General features: G+C 39.2%; 1 protein-coding gene across 6 annotated transcripts in view; it reads left to right on the top strand.

Annotated features, from left to right (window-relative positions):
- Positions 1-19778, top strand: part of vav2 (vav 2 guanine nucleotide exchange factor) — a 180354-nt gene that overhangs the window by 137699 nt on the left and 22877 nt on the right. For all 6 annotated transcript variants that reach the window (XM_042394967.1, XM_042394964.1, XM_042394966.1 and 3 more), the window contains exons 4-8: positions 2661-2729; positions 10224-10329; positions 12230-12328; positions 13384-13452; positions 14276-14376. In XM_042394967.1, the coding sequence (XP_042250901.1) occupies positions 2661-2729; positions 10224-10329; positions 12230-12328; positions 13384-13452; positions 14276-14376 (444 nt within the window). The remainder of the gene's footprint in view (positions 1-2660; positions 2730-10223; positions 10330-12229; positions 12329-13383; positions 13453-14275; positions 14377-19778) is intronic.

Here is a 19778-nt window from a genome sequence, read left to right as displayed (position 1 = left end):
ATAGTCAATAAACATAATAAAAAAAGATAAATGACAGATAAAAACTTCAAGACATTTAGTCAAGTTTGTTACTACGGACTACAATGCAGGTGAAAACAGTATAATGATGATTAATGTTGTTATGATAATTAAGTGGCTCTGAAGGGAGCTTTTTTAAAGTCAGAGAAAATAACCCCCAATGATGTCATAGTCATGTCATCAGGGTCATCTTACATTCAATTTTGATAATTAACATTTATAAAAAAATATGGCTGGATTGCAAATAGGAGGTGAGGAGTTTAAGAGATTTGGACATTTACCAGACAGGGTGGGTCTTACAAAAGATACCATTGAGTTGCATTATGGGAATTGTAGGATCCAGTGTTGAATGAGCTTGACCCATACTAGGGACTAAAAGTCAGGATATCTCAGCTGCTTCAATATTGACCTTTCTTCTTATATTCCGTCTCTTGCAAGTGCCACATTTTTATGGAAGTGCAATACCAAATTATTGTAGTACCCTATTAAAAATGCAGTGTGTGAATATAAGAATCATTGATCAAGAGATACATTTTCTACTAATTTCTTGCATATGTCAGCTCAGGCTGCCTGAGCTGCACAGGGATTTGTTATTGAACAGAAGACTTTCACTGTATTATGTTCCTTTTTTGCACAATGGGTAGTTCAGCTGGTTGAACAAATTAGCTTATTTTTCATTCTGAACATACTGAAGATTCCCAAAATGTAACTGCTTTGTCTACTGTGGTGACAACTCTGGTGAACAGAGGCTAAATAGTTTTTTTTATCACAGTTTATACTCCTTGTTTGTTTCCCTTATGTACAACCAACCTTGAAGGGGTACTAAGTATGTAGCAGGGGTTAATACTATACTAATACTGTAAATATCAACAACATCAATACAATTACTGTACAATTATGAACTAATACTCTAAATTATATATCATTTTTGATCATAAATATGTTTGTAGGGTGTGGCTGTGTGTTGTTATTTCTACCAGCCATTGATAAAGCCTGATTTCAGTCTGAAACTTTACTTAATGCTCCTTCAAGGTTATTGATACTGTATTAAAGTATAAATTCCATTGCATTGAAATATATCAAACTATATCAAAACTATATCAAACAATATATCAAACTAATGATCACAGTATTCTCAGTAGAACTGCAGTTGCTGTGTTGTAGGTGATTACTAGTCGAACACGTAGGTGCAGCTTGCACCTCGCAGCCCCAGTGAACCTGAAACCTTCACTCCCATACCGCCCTCTCTCACATTGCTCTCCATCTCTTTCTTGAGTAATGGTGGAGTCCTTTGCAATGGTGGACTGTATGTGTGTATGTGTGTGTGTGTGAGCGTGTTTGGTGGCTTTTTGACAGTAGGAAAACAAATCATGTGTTCAGTAGTTACATTATACAGAGGGAGTCAAGGTCAACCTAGGGCTGTTTACTGTAGCAGAAACCACTGCTGGCTGCTGCTTTGTGTGGGATTTATTGCTTGAGGAGAGAATGGTAACAGCGCTATGCTGTAAGACTAAAAACTAAACAACAAACTCCTTAAACTGAAAAATATTGTAGTCGTGAGGCATTTGGTGAATTTGACACCTGGTAATGTACAATACATTTTTAAAATACATGTTTCAATCCTAAAGTGTTTTTTTTTTTTTTAAAGTACAGTATATAAAACATTTTACCATCCTGACAGCTTAGAAGAACTGTATATAAGAGACACTCAGGATTCATTTTAATGATACAGACTATTTCCATCTCAATAACATTAGTGCCATTGATAATTAGTGCTGACCGTGACCTCACTGATTTTAATGGCCTTGAATTATATACGGCATTAAGCTAATAGGCTGTAATTTGTAGCAATCAGCTCTTGTGGAAAACAAAAAAAAAAACACACATTGCAAACATGGTTTGCCAATCGAGACCTAATTACGCACTTCAGAGTAATGTTTGTAGAAATCAGATATCTTTAAAAAGATTAGAAATAAATCCACCCAGTTTAATGAGCTAATTGATTAGTCATCCATTTTTATGCTCTGCCACTTCCTGAGAGTATTGTGTTTGCTGTCGCCGCGTGGGTGGGAATGAGAAATTTAAGAAGAGGATCTTGATGAATCACCTTGATGATTGTACGATGGGCTAACACCAATGCTTTTATCTACATTATTGTTGTTGGCTGTGTGCCTCGAAACTGTACTACATGACAAAGAGTCTATAGAAATGCAGAGAGGGTCATGTTTGCTGTTGACTCATTTTTGGTACTTTATATTGCTTCACATTGTCCCTGAGGGTCCATGCAAGCGGCCTGAAACCCCTGTAAGGATTTATAAGACACCTGGCTATCCAGCTGAAAAAAGGCTGTTTTCCTTCCTGCATTCCTCAGAAAGTTGGCTATGGGAAGATGCCAGGTTTTTTATCAGTCAGCAGCAGTGAGCTGATGTGTCTTGACAATGTTGTTTGTGACTGATGGGGTCCTCTGTTGGATGCGTCCTGCTGTTGTGCTCCTGAAGTGATGGAGTGAAGAGTGACAACCTGACAGATAGAAGACGCAGTTTCCAACTGGTTATTTTTCTACTTGGGACACTGCGTTCTGTTTTGATAAAGTATTTTGTACCTTTTCTCATTCTGTGTGTTTTTCTGTGTGTGTGAACTAGGCCCTTTCCATCAGAGGACACAGCTCTGAATGAGGATGATGTGTACCGGAGCCTTGAGGAGCTGGCAGAGTAAGTATGCAATCCACAGCAAACACACACACACACACACACACAGAAACTTGTTTTCGTCACCTAAGGGGACATTGCATTGACTTCTATTCATTTTCTGGATACCTCCCCTAACCTTAATCATAACAACCCTAACCTTAACCTAAACTTCACCCTAATGCTCAGTGAAATCCTGGTCCAAATCCTAAACTTAATGGTTTACCTTGTGGGGACCAGCTTTTGGTCCCCAGATTGATGATGAGTCTCCACCATGTGACTGTGTAAACAGACACATAATCAAGACAGATTATTTTCATTTTTTTTAAAGCACCTTGGATAGCTTTAAACATATTTTCACCTGTATTTTATGTTCTAGCAAACTAGCAAGTTATTGTTTCCTGCTGCAGAAGGACATTGACAGCATTTTACAGTAATGGAGTCCTATCCTGAACAGCTCAGAGGAGGCTTTTATTTTTACTGGGTATAAATGCAAAATATCTGCTGATAATCCTGAAGATCAGCCAGAGTCCACTGAAGTGAGGTGTGTTTTTATAGTAAAAATAAATACAGATGAACTTGTGAATATATAAAAACACACAGATCTCTACCTCTGTCTACATATCACATGCCTTGTGATGTTTCAAAGTGAACTGTGATTGTCACTTCTTCCAATTTCCTCTAATTGCCTAATTACATAAGCACAGAGTCCTCTGTCACTCTGCCCGTTGCCATGGTGACACCATCACTGCTCTGGCTTCTGGCCTGACTGCCTCGCTGCCTGCCTGAGTGGCTGGCTGCTTGGTTTGGTGTGTGATACGTGGGTGGGTGGGTTTCGCTGGGTGTGAAAGAGAGTCGCAGGGTCTCGCTGTCGGTAGCGGCTCCAGCGGTGACAGCAGCCGCTCGACTCAGATTAATGGAGAATAATTAGTTAACCGCTCTGAGATGGGTGTCATTCATCACCGAAAGATAGAGGGAGAGGAGAGGAGAGGGAGATAGAAAGGAGAGCGTGCGAGCTATAGATATAGGCCCGCTGAATACGTGATTGTGACGTTCTTTAGGGGATGAGGAATGTGCTCTTGCTAGAGGAGAGGAACGCCAGCCAAGCAGGCTAATGCTGGATTAGAGTGCAGCTTAACTCAACATACAGCCCTGCAATTTTGGAACACAGCCCTTTACCTTGAAAACATAACTCAATCTTGCACAAAAAGTGATTCTGAATGGAGAGTGAGAGCAGAGGAGATGCTAAAAACATGTTGAGTTACAGATTTTATTACCCTGTTGGATAGTGGTATGAAATCTTTATATTCTGTATGAAAGAGTAGAGGTTACTTAAATTTGTAAATTGCTAGTGAAAGATCCAATGGTTATATCGGGTGCATGGTATCCTTGAGCACACCAGTAAAGAAAGTTGCCGTGAGCATGAAATTAATGTTTTGTAACCTGATAAATATAGTGTATTACTTATATAGCCGGTGGTTATGTCTTTAATTAGCCTCAAACCTCCAACCTGCAAATTATCCTCTGTCCTCTAATGGGTTTCGGCCCCTGTAACTATGGCAGCAGCTTCAACAAGCCTCAAGCTTGAGTCGATCTGTTTTTCTGGACTGGTCAAGGGTGTTGTTACATGATGCTGCTTGTGTAACCTGTAGGTACAGGGGGCTGGGTCGTATTGAATTAATCATGCTGCTCTGGAGGTTGGCTGATCTTGACCTTTTACAAAGATGCGTATGCATTCTGTTTCATCAATGGACAGACACATAATTGATTCATCAGCAGGTCCTGCACCTAATACAGTTAGACACACTTAGCACACAGGCCACACTAGCAATGACCCTGCTCTCAAAGACTAATTAATTAGCCTGAAATATTGATGCACGCATGATTTACAATGAGTGCATGACTGAACTTTAAGAGTGAGGGAGAGGAGAATGAGGATATTCCCACAGAAATAATAGTCATTTTTATTGATGAAGTTCTTTTCAAGAGAATCCAGGAGGAAGAAAATAATACAAAGACATAAAAAAACAGCTTGTAAGAAATAAAACAGAAATACTTACACCAATAATGTTAAGTGTGGAAAAATAAAGCTGTATGGAAGAGTAAAACAGCAATATTAAAGTAAACAACAAAGATCAATAAAATGGCATCATTAAGTCCAGTGGCAAGACGACAGAGGTTACTAACTGCTATGGAAAGCAATCTATAAAAATGGATTTTGAGGTGAGACTTAAAAACAGGGAGCATGCTGGCAGACCAGACACTAAATGGAAGACTGTTCCAGCAGCAAAAGATCGATCGACATTTCAATTTAGTCTGGAGCCACCAAAACATTTAAACTGGTGGACCTGAGAGGCACCTGAGGACAGCTGGAAGTTCAGTCCTCATGAATCTAAAGACAATATTTCAAGATAAAAATTTAATAGATATTTTTTGGTCAAAGTTGCTGCAGGCAAAGAGCTGGGACTAAAGTATGTGAGAGAATGTTTATGGTTGGCTGTGTATCATTTTAGAGGTTTAGTAGAGGTCACTTACCTTGCTGGGTGATTTCCATATTTACAACATCATGTCAGAAGAGTTCATGTAAAGTGAGATGGATTCAAGCTTTGGGCTGTCAGTATGAGCTCACCTGGAAATCAACACTATAAATAAATGGCATGGAGATTCTGTGATAAGTGTGTATTTGTATCCAGGTTGCATTCTGCCTGACCATATCTGTTTACAGTGAGTGTCTGAGTCAGGTGGAGGCAAGCCTCTACCTAATTGAGGTCCCCAGGGTTAATGTGGTAAACCTGGGCTGTGCTTCCTCCCTCTGGCTCTGTGATGTCAAGTCTTCACATTGCTTAACTCACAGTCCTCCCTGTCTGGAATGACTCCATCCTGGAGTTGACAAAGCATGAAATGGGGGTGGATCGGGCACAGTTGCCAAGGGACTTTTTCCTCTGTCAAAGGCACACATAGATTTCCATTCCTAAGCAAACAGTGTCACAAGCCCTTTGTGTCACTCTTTTGCAGTTTATTTTGCTCCATTAATCCCTTGGGCAAGTTGACATGAAAAGTCAATAGCTTGGAAATGGATGGAGCTCACTGTAGGTATTATCTGTTGCAAGGTAAGAAGTCACCCGTTAAATTAAACGTCATTACCATTTGACCACACTCAGGATAAAATATTAAGGAAACAGAGATGGCCAGTTTGTGCAGGTAGTATTTTGTTTCGTTTGTACATTAACCTGTAACAATGGCTGTGTAGGATGGCAATATCATTTTGTTGGACTATGGCATCACCTTAACATTTCCCTTTAGTGCCACCATTAGACCAGAACTTTCAAATGTACATACCAGTTGTAAGAATATGATGCTGTAAAATGTGGTGGTCACATTCATGCGCCCAAGTAGATAAACCTTTTTTAAATTTTCATGACCCCATGACCTTTCCCCTAGCACCAACTTCACCTTCTCATTATTAGCCTCACTGCAGATAAGGCTCTATGAATACTGTTTTTGTTTTAGTGTTGTGATTACCATGCCGTCAGGGGCTGATGTAGGAGCTCCCCACACAGTATATCACCACCCTAACAAAAAACAACCTCCAGTATTAAAAAGACATAATATTATTTTAATAGACACCTGTAAGGCAGCCAAGCCTTTGGGGACATATTCTCAGTAGCTCTGATATAGTGAGTCACACTCTGTCCCTCCTCCGCACTAAAGTAACTCTATGAGTTACTACTTACTACTCTATTGAGGCCTTGGAGTAGAGGCTACTGGGCTCATTGCGTGCAAACCTTCTTGACACCCTGTGGCCCTTCACTGTGCAATCAGACAGAAAACTAGACCTAATTCATGAGTCCTCAGGACTCTACTCCCACTCTCTATCTCACTGATGCATTGAGGTGCATACACATGCACAAGCACACACCTAAACACACTTAAATGCATTTGAATTGTTTATTTATGTCCACTAAAGTCCACAGTTTTACTACATTGGCAAAGAAGTATTTCCTTATCTTTTCACAGTGTTTTTCTAATCACACGAATACACACACACACACACACACACACAATATATTTCCTAAACTGTAATTCAAATCATCATCGTCAGTGATGATGATAATAATTATAATATTTTCTTTGTACTGTACAGCAACCTTCAAAACAAAGTTACAAGGTTCTTAACATGAGTAAATCAAGATAAAAATCTACAAATGGTAACAATATAAAGTAAAATGAGGCAATTAAAAGTACAAAAATGAAATAAAATAAAATAGAATAGAAGATAAAGATAACCCTAACCTGAATCCCATTCTACCCATCCTAAAACTTCAAGAAATCAGGAGCAGCCAAAATGTCCTCACTGTCAAGAAGCTCAAATTTGTCCTCACAAAGATAGAGACACAGCAGCACATACACACACACACACACACACCTCAAGCTAACAAGGCCCTTGAACCATTTGAATAAAAGCATGTTATTTTTCATTAGCAAGCCCTTTGTCACAAGCCTTTTGTGTTACTCTTGCAGTTTATTTTGCTCCATTAATCCCTTGGGCAGGTTGACATGAACAGTCAATAGCTTGGAATTGGATGGAGCTCACTGTAGGTATTATCTGTTACAAGGTATGAAGTCACCTTTTTAAAATTGAACTTTATTACCATATGACCACATTCAGGATAAACTAAAAAGGCCCGTGACCATTTGAAAAAAAATTTCTTTTTCATTAGCAGGAACCTTTTTGGTTCTATAAAACCCACTACAATATGTAGATTAAGTTTACAGGTTACTGATTAAGTTATTTGTACAGGGCTCATTATAGCTATTTGACTGCAGGATCAATACATATTGCCAGTGAACACAGACAATCAGTTAAGAAGTTCATTTGTGACATTAGCAATTAGCAATTATAAGGTTGTTTCAGAATTTGGAGACTCTAAAACAATCAGGAAAAGTGAATGGCGATACACAGTAATTAGAATACTGATTTCTTTGACAACTGACCGTCAATTATGTCAATACAGGTTTTGCATCAGTAGAGTTAAAAGTGCAATAACAAACTCTCTCCTGATGCTAACAAAACATTGCTACTGTCTATACAATATTGGAAAAATCAATGTAGACAATGCATCCGAAGAAAAGCAGACAATTAGGAAAAGGGCATAATCAACATCCAGTTGTCTAAAATGTAAAATCAGGCTTTGCACAATGCACCTTAGGGCTCAAAAGACACAAGCAAACCTCACATTACTGTGTCTTGGGGATTAGTAAAAAGAGACAATCAAAAATAAAGGCCACTATAAGGGGAAGGGGTTTGAATGCTACCACATCGGTGTAATGTAGCGATCAATCAGTAGTCACTGATGAAAAGCATTACAAATCTTGTTCAAATTTCTGGGATTGACTGATTGGACCAAAGACACTGACAAAATCACCAACAGGGAAAGAGGATGGGGCATAAATGTCATTACTAATCAACAGGAAATTTTCCCTTGAGTCAAATACCACATCACGCAATCACTAATGCCAGTACAAGTCAGGATCAATAGATACAGATGTTGAAAACCACCATAAAATGTTTTGGCCAAAGGACTGGTTGCTGGCTACAAATAAAAAACAACCCAGTACTAAAGTACATTTTTTCTTTTTTTCTTTTTTTTCCTTTATATTCTTCTATTCTCGTACTATTTACTACTACATAAAAAAGACCTTACTCAGACTGTCCTCCATGCTCTCCCTGGAGATGCTGCTCCTCCAAGATATCTCCATAAGTCATATTCATATCGCTGCACTAGACCTCTCTCTTATAATACTGTCACTGAGGAATTGGAGGAGAATGAAGTACAACATCTGCTTTCCGCAAACTTCCCTGCCATATGTGACACATCAAGTCTCTTCGGAGTCTACTCTAGTCTCAGAGTTCAGAGAGAAGACACTGATGGGACAATGTCGGCTGACCGTTGTCCTCCCACACACTGCCTTCTCAGTATTCAACATCATCCGCTTCTCTTGATGAAGGAAGAGGAAGCGCATTGCTGAGAGTGAACCAATCCACCTCAATTAAAACTTCAAACAACCCCCGCACGAGCATGACGACAAAGCTGAATATTTGATTGAGGGCAGTTCTGTCTTCTCTCATTTTTTTTATCCCCTATTCACACAGACAGTGAAAGGAGAAATATTTTAGCCATGATGGTAAAACGTAGAAGGTCATATGTAGTCACGTCACAGAGAAGAAAATTTAAAACAACTTCTGTTTTTTTTTTTAGACTTATAAATCTAGTTGCCATTTTGTTAGATGATGAATAAATTGTATAAAATCCTTACAAAATATCCCATTTTTGGGGTCTTAAAATTAAATTCATTTTTCTGCTGGGTTGGTGCAAGAACAGCCAGGTTATGGCCCTCATTTGGTAAGGTATGAAGGGTGAAGTATGTTCCTCAAGAATACTCAAACACTGTGTGCTGGAGATCAAATACAGATATATTTGGATGAGGCACCATTCATCCAAGGGGGAAAAAAAATCCTCTTTTCATTTGACCGCTCTCAGGCTCAAGGACATTTAAGCAGGGCAGATACTTGCCCATCTTGAACCCCTGGCCGTCCTTTTCTGAGCAGGTGCAGGCAGTAGAGATTGGCCACTCTAACGGTACAATCTTTACTTATTTATGGCATCCATTCATTTATTTCCCTGAGTTACAGAACAACATAATTTTCTTCTTACCCCTTGTGGTATGTCCTAAAGGATACAAAGCACACGATGGATTATCTGTCTAGACATGCACCTAATGCAAAGCTGGGATATTTTTTATCCAAAAATCGAAAGGGTCAGTTCACCCAAATTGTTACACCCCTAGAGGAATCTAACCATGCAGATAACGTTGTCTGTGTTTGCTCAGAATTTTTTGAGATATGCAATTTCTTCCTCCACCTCAATACAAGGAAGTTGAATGGGATTGTGTTTAAACAAGCAGGCAGTTGCCAAGCTTGAGCCCTGGTTTTCCATTATTTATCACGCAACTCCTGCCACCTTTATTTATTCACAGTATATAATCATTTATTTCCTTTTTGGTGACTTAACACACCCTTGTTTTTTTAACTACATCACTATGTGCCCAATTGCCATTGCTCTGCATATTCCTGCAGAGGCGTCTTTCCCAGAAGACACTCCACAGTGTCTGTGCCCTGCTGGCTGCTTGTCTAATTAAAGGTCAGTTAGCTAGCCGGGTGCCAGTGCCACATAAATATATTAAAGGAAAGTGCCACTTAATAACGCAACTCAGTAGAGGTTTGTGAACGTCGGATACTGTGTCCCCTTGCCTGGAACACCACTATCACTCTTCAGGCAGAGCTCATGAAACATACTGAGCTCATATTGGTTTGACTGCTCAGTACCTTTCAGCTGTCAGAGCAGTTTAAAGTGGACATAATGTGCTTTTCTAAGCAGAGTATTCATCCTTTGAGTTAAGGTTGTGTTTTGATAAAGCTGTTCATCTAACACATTGTGTGTGTGTGTTTTTCCCTAGTGAGCATGACTTGGGTGAGGATGACATCTATGACTGTGTGCCGTGTGAGGACGACGGGGATGACATCTATGAAGACATCATTAAGGTGGAAGTACGACAACCCATGGTGAGAACATTGTGTCACAATCTCTGCCGTTTTATCATTAGAGATGTTTTGTATGTATCACTTATGATCTAAAGGTCTCAGGTGTTTGTGATTCGATTTGATTTGTTCCATATTGTGAATCTAATGCCTGGTGAAGGTCTACTGTATGATGAAAGAATTACGTTTTCAATAAATTTGGTAGTGATAATGTGCAGCACTTTTGTTTCTGCATGATTTCATTTTCCTGCATACCTCTAACAGGTGTCATTTAGACAACATTTCATTTTATTTTTTACATGCAAATTGAAAATCTATAATTACATCAAAATCTATTCTAAACTACCACAAAGGATATAATGAGCAAAAAGTTCTAACAAAAGGAAACATACGCGTCCACTAACTTTTAGCTTACTTTAACTTCACTTTATTATTACAGTAATGTGCATTTCCATTTCTCTGGGGCCGTTGTATTTGCATGACATCATATCGCTAAACTCATATAGATGTTTCCTTCATAACTGGTGATTCATTTGACTTCTGACTTGCACTGCTTTACTTTTCTCATGCTGCAGATCAGATACATGCAGGTGAGTGCTGCTATGCTTGTGACTCACCCTACCCTGTCAGCTAACTTCCTCCACCACTTCATTTTCAAACAAAACTCATAGCATCCTGAGAGAATGACCTGCCAGTTAGATTAGTGACCCGTGCACTGGGGCCGAGGAGACTCCATCTGGTGCAAAGTTTGACTCAGTGCCCACGGGAGACGCCTGTGACTACAGCTGGTGACTGCAATGTTAACTGACGTCAGGGATGACCACTCGATGCCACATCAAGACAAATAACTATTATCCCATTAGCTTTGATTCTGATTGGTTTCTCACATGGTGGATTGAGACCTGGACTGGACTTGCATTTCTACATCGTTATCCCCAGATTTTGTATTATCAGCACTGATTATCAACAGCCAAATCTGTTCCAGATGGTTAGTTACTTATTCCCCAGTCAGGCTGCCCATATCACTGCCTCAGCAAAGAAGATCTGTATAGAAACCATGGTCATTTGGGTGACTCCCTTGCTGTATTGTACAATATACATTACAGTGTATTGTTTTTTCAAAGAATCAGCATGTATACAGTATGTATACACATGCAGAGGCTTGCTCAGACATCAGGTCTCATGAGAAAGGCTTTATGTAAATATGTTTTTTATCATTTCTCCATCCCCCCTCCCTTATAGTGTGCCTGCACGCATGGCTCGTAACAACCCTTGATTCATCTACACACAGTATACATGCATACAGTATGCCCTGGTCAGCCATCCAGTCCACACAAGCAAAAGACACACAAAAAAGCTCACTAGCTCATATGCTTCCCTTTCTCCCCCAATTCAATATCATCACCACCTCACTTTACTGAAGCCATACCAGCAACTGCACTCCATATTACATTATTTTTTTACATTGATGCAGTTTAAGTGTAAATCGACCGGAAAAGTCTGTCATGCACCGATTACACAACTGAAGCAATTTTCAAGAGTATTCTAACAGATTTTCATACTGTTTTGAGATGAATAGGAACCAATTTCTGTCTGTTATGGTAGCATAAATAAATAAAAAATTAGAACAAAGCAGGCCGCTTTGCAAAATGTTGAAGTGTAATATATATAACTTGCAGTAAATTGACCGAAACATGAAAAACATCTGGTATGATCCTAATTCCCAACCAGAGGTGTCACATTGCGTCTGCATTGTGACACAAATTTAGATACTAGAACACCGGCACTAAATTGAATTCCATTTTTATATAAATATCATGCAATTCCTTTTATGCAATTATATGTTCATACTAAAAACTGGAGATAATTAATCATCATGCAGTTAATTTATTCTGACTCAGTATATTTTCTATTCTCACTATAGAAGATGGGTATGACAGAAGATGACAAGAGAAATTGCTGCTTAGTGGAAATTCAGGAGACTGAGGCCAAGTACTACAAGACTTTAGAAGACATTGAGAAGGTGAGTGTGTTTATATATGTGTATGTATGCAGTTGTATGTGGATTTTTATTTATTTTTTCCTGACACCAGTATGCTATGTGAGAGTTTCCTTTTGTCACTTCTTTGTTGGTATCTGAGGCCCTCAGGTTGGGTCACAGCATGGAAATGTCAACTATTGGCAGATTCATTGGGGAGCACAAATGTCACAGGAGCTGATCGATACAGTTATTATTGGCTTGGCCCTCACTGGAGACACTGATCCCTGGGGCTTAAAGTATAGACACACGCACATCACAGAGAGCAAAGTCATATATGGACACACACGTACTTTTCTGACTCAAAGTGCCTCCCTGTAAAACAGCAACTTCTGCGCGCTTAAGGAAACATAAAATCACATACCAGCTCTCACAGTGTGATAATGGACCATTATTGGGATCACTGCTGCTAACACATCACTTTCTATGTTGACAGATTTCATTTGCAATTTGATGAAGTGTCACAAATCATCCACTCTGCTAATTTCATTAAACTAAATGTGTAGTCTGTGTTTCCAGCATCAGATCGACACAAGACTAAATGAGAATAAACAACCTTCTTATGATCAGAGGAGTCATTGAGCTTAATTGAGTTGGGGTTAATAAAGCCTGTCATCTCCTCATTGCTTCTTAGTTGATTTATTTGTTATTATTATGGTGATGGTATGTGACAACCATAAAATGTTAGAGAAAGAATAGGCAGCTTTTTCTTCTGTAAGCGTAAGTGCAGCATACATAACAGCTGTACAGAATGTATTTATGTCAGAGACACAGTTATAGCCTAGAATTAAATAACTTCACACACCCTGAACAACAATATGTTACATCCATCTTTTACAGTGTAGCCTGATATTGATTTCCTTGGTTGCTGCTTTTAAAGTCTCACAGATCAGCCAGAGCTTTATGCCATGTTATCAATACTTTTTTGACATAAAAAAATGGCAACTCTGTGTTGCAGTATTTATTTTTAAGAGGAAACTTGTTGCTTTTCAATCTTAATATACACATTTTCACTGATTTGTCTCTTGTTTCTCTTAAAGAATTACATGATCCCTTTGAAGCAAGTCTTGAGTCCACAGGACATGGAAGCTATCTTTGTCAACCTTGAGGTGAGTAATTGCTCAAGCAAAGAAAATGATGTCTATACAGCATGGATGTGTTGCACACCAAGTGAATAATTCAATATTTTCATGGATGGTTGACTGAATGACAGGATATGTTGCATGTATATTAGGGGTGTAATGGTATGCAAAATTCACAGTTTGATATGCACTGAAATGTTTGTGTCATGGTTCAGTGTTTTCACCCCAGTAATGGAAAACTTTCCATTTCCATTTCCAAAAGATTCCATTTCTTTTCATTCTTTTTAAAAAAACTTCAACACTTAACAGTGGCTCATGGGCAATAATTCTTGCTGTACAACTTGCATTTGGTCAGTAGTTTCTTTGCAAGAAAACAAACACTAATAATTAAATATTGCGTAAGATATGCTGGAATCCAGTGTTCTGTACAAATATGTTTGTATATCTTACAAACATACTCCTACGACACTGTCTGAAACTGTGGCAAGGGGCTGCTCACAACACCATTGGTAGAGGAACCTGTAGTTTGTCAGCTATTCATTTATGTTTGACATACTGATGTTGCTAACTAAATTAGCAGGAATTAGCAGAGAACAACCGTTACACCAACAAGCTTCTACACATGTCAGTACCTAGACTGAAGATAGATTATATTAGACTAACTAAAGAGTAATTATTTGAATCATAAGGAATATCAAATTATTTGGGATAAATATATGTATTGTTGCACAACTAATGTACTGTACATTCTAGGAAATAACTATATACAGACTGTTTAGATCTATCTATGTATGTAACTGTGTATAAAGGAAGGAATAAAGATTAGAATTGATAAATTCTCTTCACTCAGGATGTCATCAGAGTCCATTTTGCCCTCCTGCGAGCCATCGACCTGAACATGGTCAGTGGAGGAAGTGGGCTGGGAAAGATCTTCCTCGACTTCAAAGAAAGGTTAGTAACCTGAGTTTTGTATGTGGTGTTGCACATGTGCGTGCTATGCTTTTTTAGGTAATGTACAAAGAGTGTCAAAATCCACTTATAGTTGAGAGGTAGCAGGAGGCTGCATCAAGTCGCAGTTTCCACTGATCAGTCAGAGGATTAATGGGATTAGTCCTCAAAGAATAAGTCAATTAAAACCAAACATGGTAGAGGAAAAAGCTGAGAGAGCAGGTAATCAATTCTCAGCCAAAAAGATGAAAGTAAGTCCACTCAAGGTTGCATATCCTTGTTCTGGTAAACACTATATACTTTTTGTCACATTTGTTGTTACTAGCTCAGAATCTCCAACAATGTGGATTTCCTTCAGTGTGTGAAAGGCAGTCTGCTTTGTGAAATATTAATTCTAAGTTTTAAATTCTTAAAACAAAAACAAAACCAAGTGCAGTCAGAATATTATTGTCTGTTTCTAATGCAAATCAACTGGTTTCAAGTATTTCCCAAATTGAGGTTTTTTGGGGGTTTTTTTTCTAGTGCAGCCACCTGTCTTATCTGTTCAAGATCCAAAACTCTTGAAACAAGTAGATTTTATTGGAAACGAGATAAAATATTCTCACTGCACTGGCAGGTTGTTTCACTTAGTTTCGGAAAATAAGGTTTTAATTAAAGACAGAAATGACTTGATGAGAGAAAGATTTCTGCAGTGTGGGGATTACAGCGAACAGGGTTTGGATCAGATGGATCTTTTGCCCAGCTGCTGAGCAATGTGTGGATAATTTGCATCCCTGAGGGGAGCAGTGATTTGCCTCCCTGCTGTGCTGAGTGTAGCTGCTTCATAGGTAATGATAATGATAGTGATGATAGGTTCTGGCCCTGGTCATGATTCCATACACAGCCATGAGTATGACACTCGAATTATATTACTGCAAGAGTGAGTCACACACTGCACTGCGTGTGTGTGTGTGTGCCTATTCTTGCATGCATATTACATATTATGTACATAAGTGCATATTATATATCTCTGCACAATGATCCTCGCACACTTTATGTTTTCTTTCCCCCTTCCAACCTGAAATAGACAGTCACAGTATTTCTTTGGGCAACGTCAGTTTGCATAGGTAATAGCCTCATCGCATCCTTAAGCCTAGAGGGCCATGTAACACAAAGTTAGTGTGACACGAGAGACTTCCTTCCTTCTAATAGACAGAGGCAGGCACATACTCTCTCCCTCTATCTCACACACGCATGCACACACTCATACTGTATCTCCTTCCTCCCTGATCTGATTGAGCAGTGGTTGGAAATCTTCACTTGCACGCAATCCCAGATAAGGTCCAGCTCAGCCAAAGGTCCCTGCAAAGCATTGGGAGGTTGTTGATGTTACATGAAAGCTCAGAGGGAGCATAGGGAGAGGAGTAACCAATTTCAGCAGGAACACTAGTTTCTGTTGTTCCATCAGTTATATAGCTGGTATCTACTTTTGATTTTATCCCTGTTGAGTCTTTTTTTTGTTGGTCTGGAAGAGGGTCATTTTCTCTTTCTCTGTCTTTCTCTATATGCTATATGGCCTAAAGTATGTGGACAACTGAACATTACACTTATACGTGATTGTTGAACATAGACCTGGCTTTGTGCAGTAAACTGTTGCCACAAAGTTGGAAGCACGCTGTTGTGTTAAATATCATATCATAAATATCAAGCTGTAGTATTAAGATTTCCCTTAATTGGAACTAAGGAGACTAACACAAACCATGAAAAACAGCCTGAGATCAAGCGTACCTTCTATCTGTCTAGACAATCTTCTATCTCTGACAGAAAAATCGAACATTTACCTTCTATTCATAAACAAATCGCCTGATGACATTGTTCATATTTACCTTCAGTGACATTCTCCAGAATGCGACGCAGGTTTATTTTAAGAAAACAAGTCATTAGATTTGCAGATTCTGTGCGTCACAGGCGTTGACTCTCTGCGTGTGATTGACATGTGCTCCTGCCTCATTATGAGGCACTCCGGTGTCTTTTCTCTCTGTGGCGATAAACAACAGTGACCAGGGGATTTGGACTCTCACAGCACAGCTCTCATCAGGCTTCTTGGCGATTTTCCTGAGGACCTGGCTTGGCATAATTAATTTGGTTATCTATGCTTGTAAGTCCCAGTGACCTTTACAACAATGTGCTTGTATCTTTTTTTTCCTCACGTCGGCGCAAAAGATGAAAAGCCCTTTTCCCTATTTGTCATTGAAATGAATGCCACGCTGAAAATGTCACTGCTTTATCTCAACTACTTCTCAATTTTTAAAAAGCAAGAACGGGGCTGAATGGGAAAGTGCGCTCAGAGGAAGCTCGATAAACTAAATGGGCATCTAAGTACCCTTGTGTTGATATCCTCATTTGCAACATTCCCCAACTCATTTCCCGAGTAATCTGGCTGCCCTATATCCTCGCAGTGCCTAATCATGGCCGCACTATGAGGCTCTTTATTGGAGGTCTTTGCTCTATGTTCTCCTCCATTTGCTGTTTGTTGGATATGCTGAGTGGAGGTGAGGGGGTCCCAATGCCATGTGTCAGAGAATATTAGCTGGCTCCACAGCCTGTCACTTCTTGTTTGTAGGGAGATTTCCTCAGTCGCCTGGCTCGGCTCGCAGGGCTCCGCGAAGGTGGGGGTGAAGGCCCAGGGCGCAGTTACTCAAAATTGCATTTTCCGTGAAATAACATGCACGACAGCATCCTCATTATGAAAGAGGCCAGCACAGCAGGGCGATATCACCGGCACTGAAAAGAATATAAATAGCAAGTTTTTTTACTGCACCAGCAAACTTTGCAACCCAAAGGAAAACAACTCCACTCAAATAACTTTGCTGTTCAGAGGATGATGTATTATTCCTTCTTTTCCTTGTACTCTCTATTTGCAGAGAACTTCTTTTTCAATTTTGAGCTGCTGTGGGTTTTATAATGGCACAAGTGAAAACTTACCAATTGGCTCTACTATGAGAAAGAAATGTCAGTTTTTATCTTTTGATTAGAAATCTTACCTGATTGATCTTTCCATTTGTAGTATTAAGAGGAAAATTGGTGTTTGCTGAGATGTACAAAGAAAGAAAAAAAACATCATTCACATCATTAATGCTCCACTGTAGCAAATACCTGACCTTTGGAATCTCACTGTGATAGTTTGGTTTTATGGCTCTCTGAATATTCTGCAAGAGATGTTTAGAGTATCAATTTAAGCCATTTTGAAGCTCTGAAGATGTTCAGTGTTACTTATTTCATTTTTGAAAAGGCTAATATGGAGTTTTAATTGGTTTGGACTATCCAAATGAACATTTGTAACTTCATTAATGTACAGAAATCTGACTTCAAATTTGTTTTTTTATTCTTGTATACTAGAGTATTTTAGATTTCAAAATATTCAAGCAAAGGTGCAAAGAGAAAACAGTAAATGATGACTCATTACTTTTCACTGCAATGTGTCTAGATGTGGTATCAGGTAAAGAATGTGCTCATCACTAGGTGATGGACTAATTATGGATGACTGGATGACTTTGTTCCACAGTCTGTCTCAGGGAAGTGCCCAAAGATTCTAACTAGTCTCTTAAGTCTCAGATGAAAGACTGTTATTAAACTGTAAAGATAACTTGTTCCCACACTACATGACGTCTAAATATCCAGTTATTGATTGACTATTATTATTGACCTTGAGTGTGATATTGTGGTGCCAGCAACTCAGAAAGGGATGCTTTCCTTGATTTTTCCTCTACACTAAAGCCCTACAAGGTGTAATTTTTTCTTAGTCATTGTAAATCATCTTCTGTTTACCAAATGAAATACTTTACTAACTTCCATACGTACAGTGTTTTCGAATTCACCTTAAATCTGCATAATTTTTGGCCACTGCAGGACAAAAGCCATAGAAAGCTGTTGGCTAACAAAACATTTGTGTATTGACACATCCAGCTAGCACTTAGCACCATTAGCATTCATTTGGAGTCGTGTTTGTGTCCACCTGATCAATATAAGTCCAATATTCACTCTCCTTTTCGCTCTGATTTGGTTCCCCCCAAATCTTGAGCTAAATATCTGGCTTGTTAGCTGCTAAATGTTCCACTGTATTCACAGACAAGTCGCTAACTTTGTCTGTCTTTCATTTGGTGCCTGGCAGGTAGTCTACAGTGGGTTTATTAGTGTCTTTTTGGTTAAAAATGAGGCTGACGAGAACCTACCACGCAGTAAATATGCCGTAAAACCAAAACCATCTGCTTAAAGAGGCTAAAACTCATCAGCATGATGGTCCTGGCAGTCTGGTTGGACATGGGTTGGTTTACTGTAAGTGGAAACTTCAGAGAAGTGAGCCCCCATGCAGTGGAGAACAAACTGCTTGCTGCAGGCGCACAGTGGTACACATGAAAAGAAACATTCACAAGCACACATCACACACTAAAGGATGGCCTTCTTTTAAACCCAGGCAGATGAGCAAAGAAATCACTCTTTTAATCATTCGCTAAGTTCTCACTATTGATGTGATTAAATCATAATTTGGTTCCTTTAACTAAATTACTGAGGCCACACACTTATAAATATAAATGAGTGTGCAGTCAAAAAGCTGCAAGTTCTAACTTTCACAGACAACTTTCACAACATTGCCCTGAAGAACAATGTCATTTTCTGGCTGCATAGCCTCATAAGTTGCTTCATCTTCATTTTGTTCATCTATGCCTGAATATGTATTATTATTACATTCTTTTCAAATATCTCTTTAAGCTTTTCTTCTCATGACAGCCAGTAATGTCCTATATCACTTCAACTCTTAAACTGCTGTAATGATTCCCACATTTACACCACTAGCTTGAGTTCTTTGCATTCCTGCCATGGAACAGCTATTCAAAAGAAGACCTTCATGTCACATTATGTCCCGATAACTTATTATATGATGGGTGTCTCTGGCACGTGCCCCTAGATCCTTGCTACGCTGCACAGTCTGCCTGCTGTCTTCTAATTGATCAAGGCCCCCATTAATCTCAATCACTTTGTTGTCCTGGAGGAGCAGGAGCTGAGGGGAGCTGTCTCCCCGAGTGTGGATCAAGTCTTAATCAGGGGCTTGTTAGCCCCGGGCCGGTTTAACCAGGATAGGAGCCTCACTGCAGGGGAGCCTTACTCAAGACTCCAGTGAAGCTCCAGTTATCATCACTGGTGGATCTCTGTGGAGCAGAGGATGATCAGCTGAAGAATGGGTCTGACAGAAACGTCGCTTTTAAGGAGAAGATTTTAGTTCGGTGTTCAGATTTCCACCTCTGGCAAAACATGAACTCTGAATCACACATTTATAGCCTGAACATTTTAGAAACTCTGCTAGGGCAGAATTATTTATTTAAAGAGATGCTTTTGTATTAATAATAGTGATTCATGTGTGTTTGTAC

The sequence above is a fragment of the Thunnus maccoyii genome, chromosome 19 (genome assembly GCF_910596095.1).
Source record: "Thunnus maccoyii chromosome 19, fThuMac1.1, whole genome shotgun sequence".
In the NCBI taxonomy this organism is placed as follows: Eukaryota; Metazoa; Chordata; class Actinopteri; order Scombriformes; family Scombridae; genus Thunnus; species Thunnus maccoyii.
Note: the sequence above shows the minus strand (reverse complement) of the source record. Positions and strands in the feature narration are given on the sequence as shown.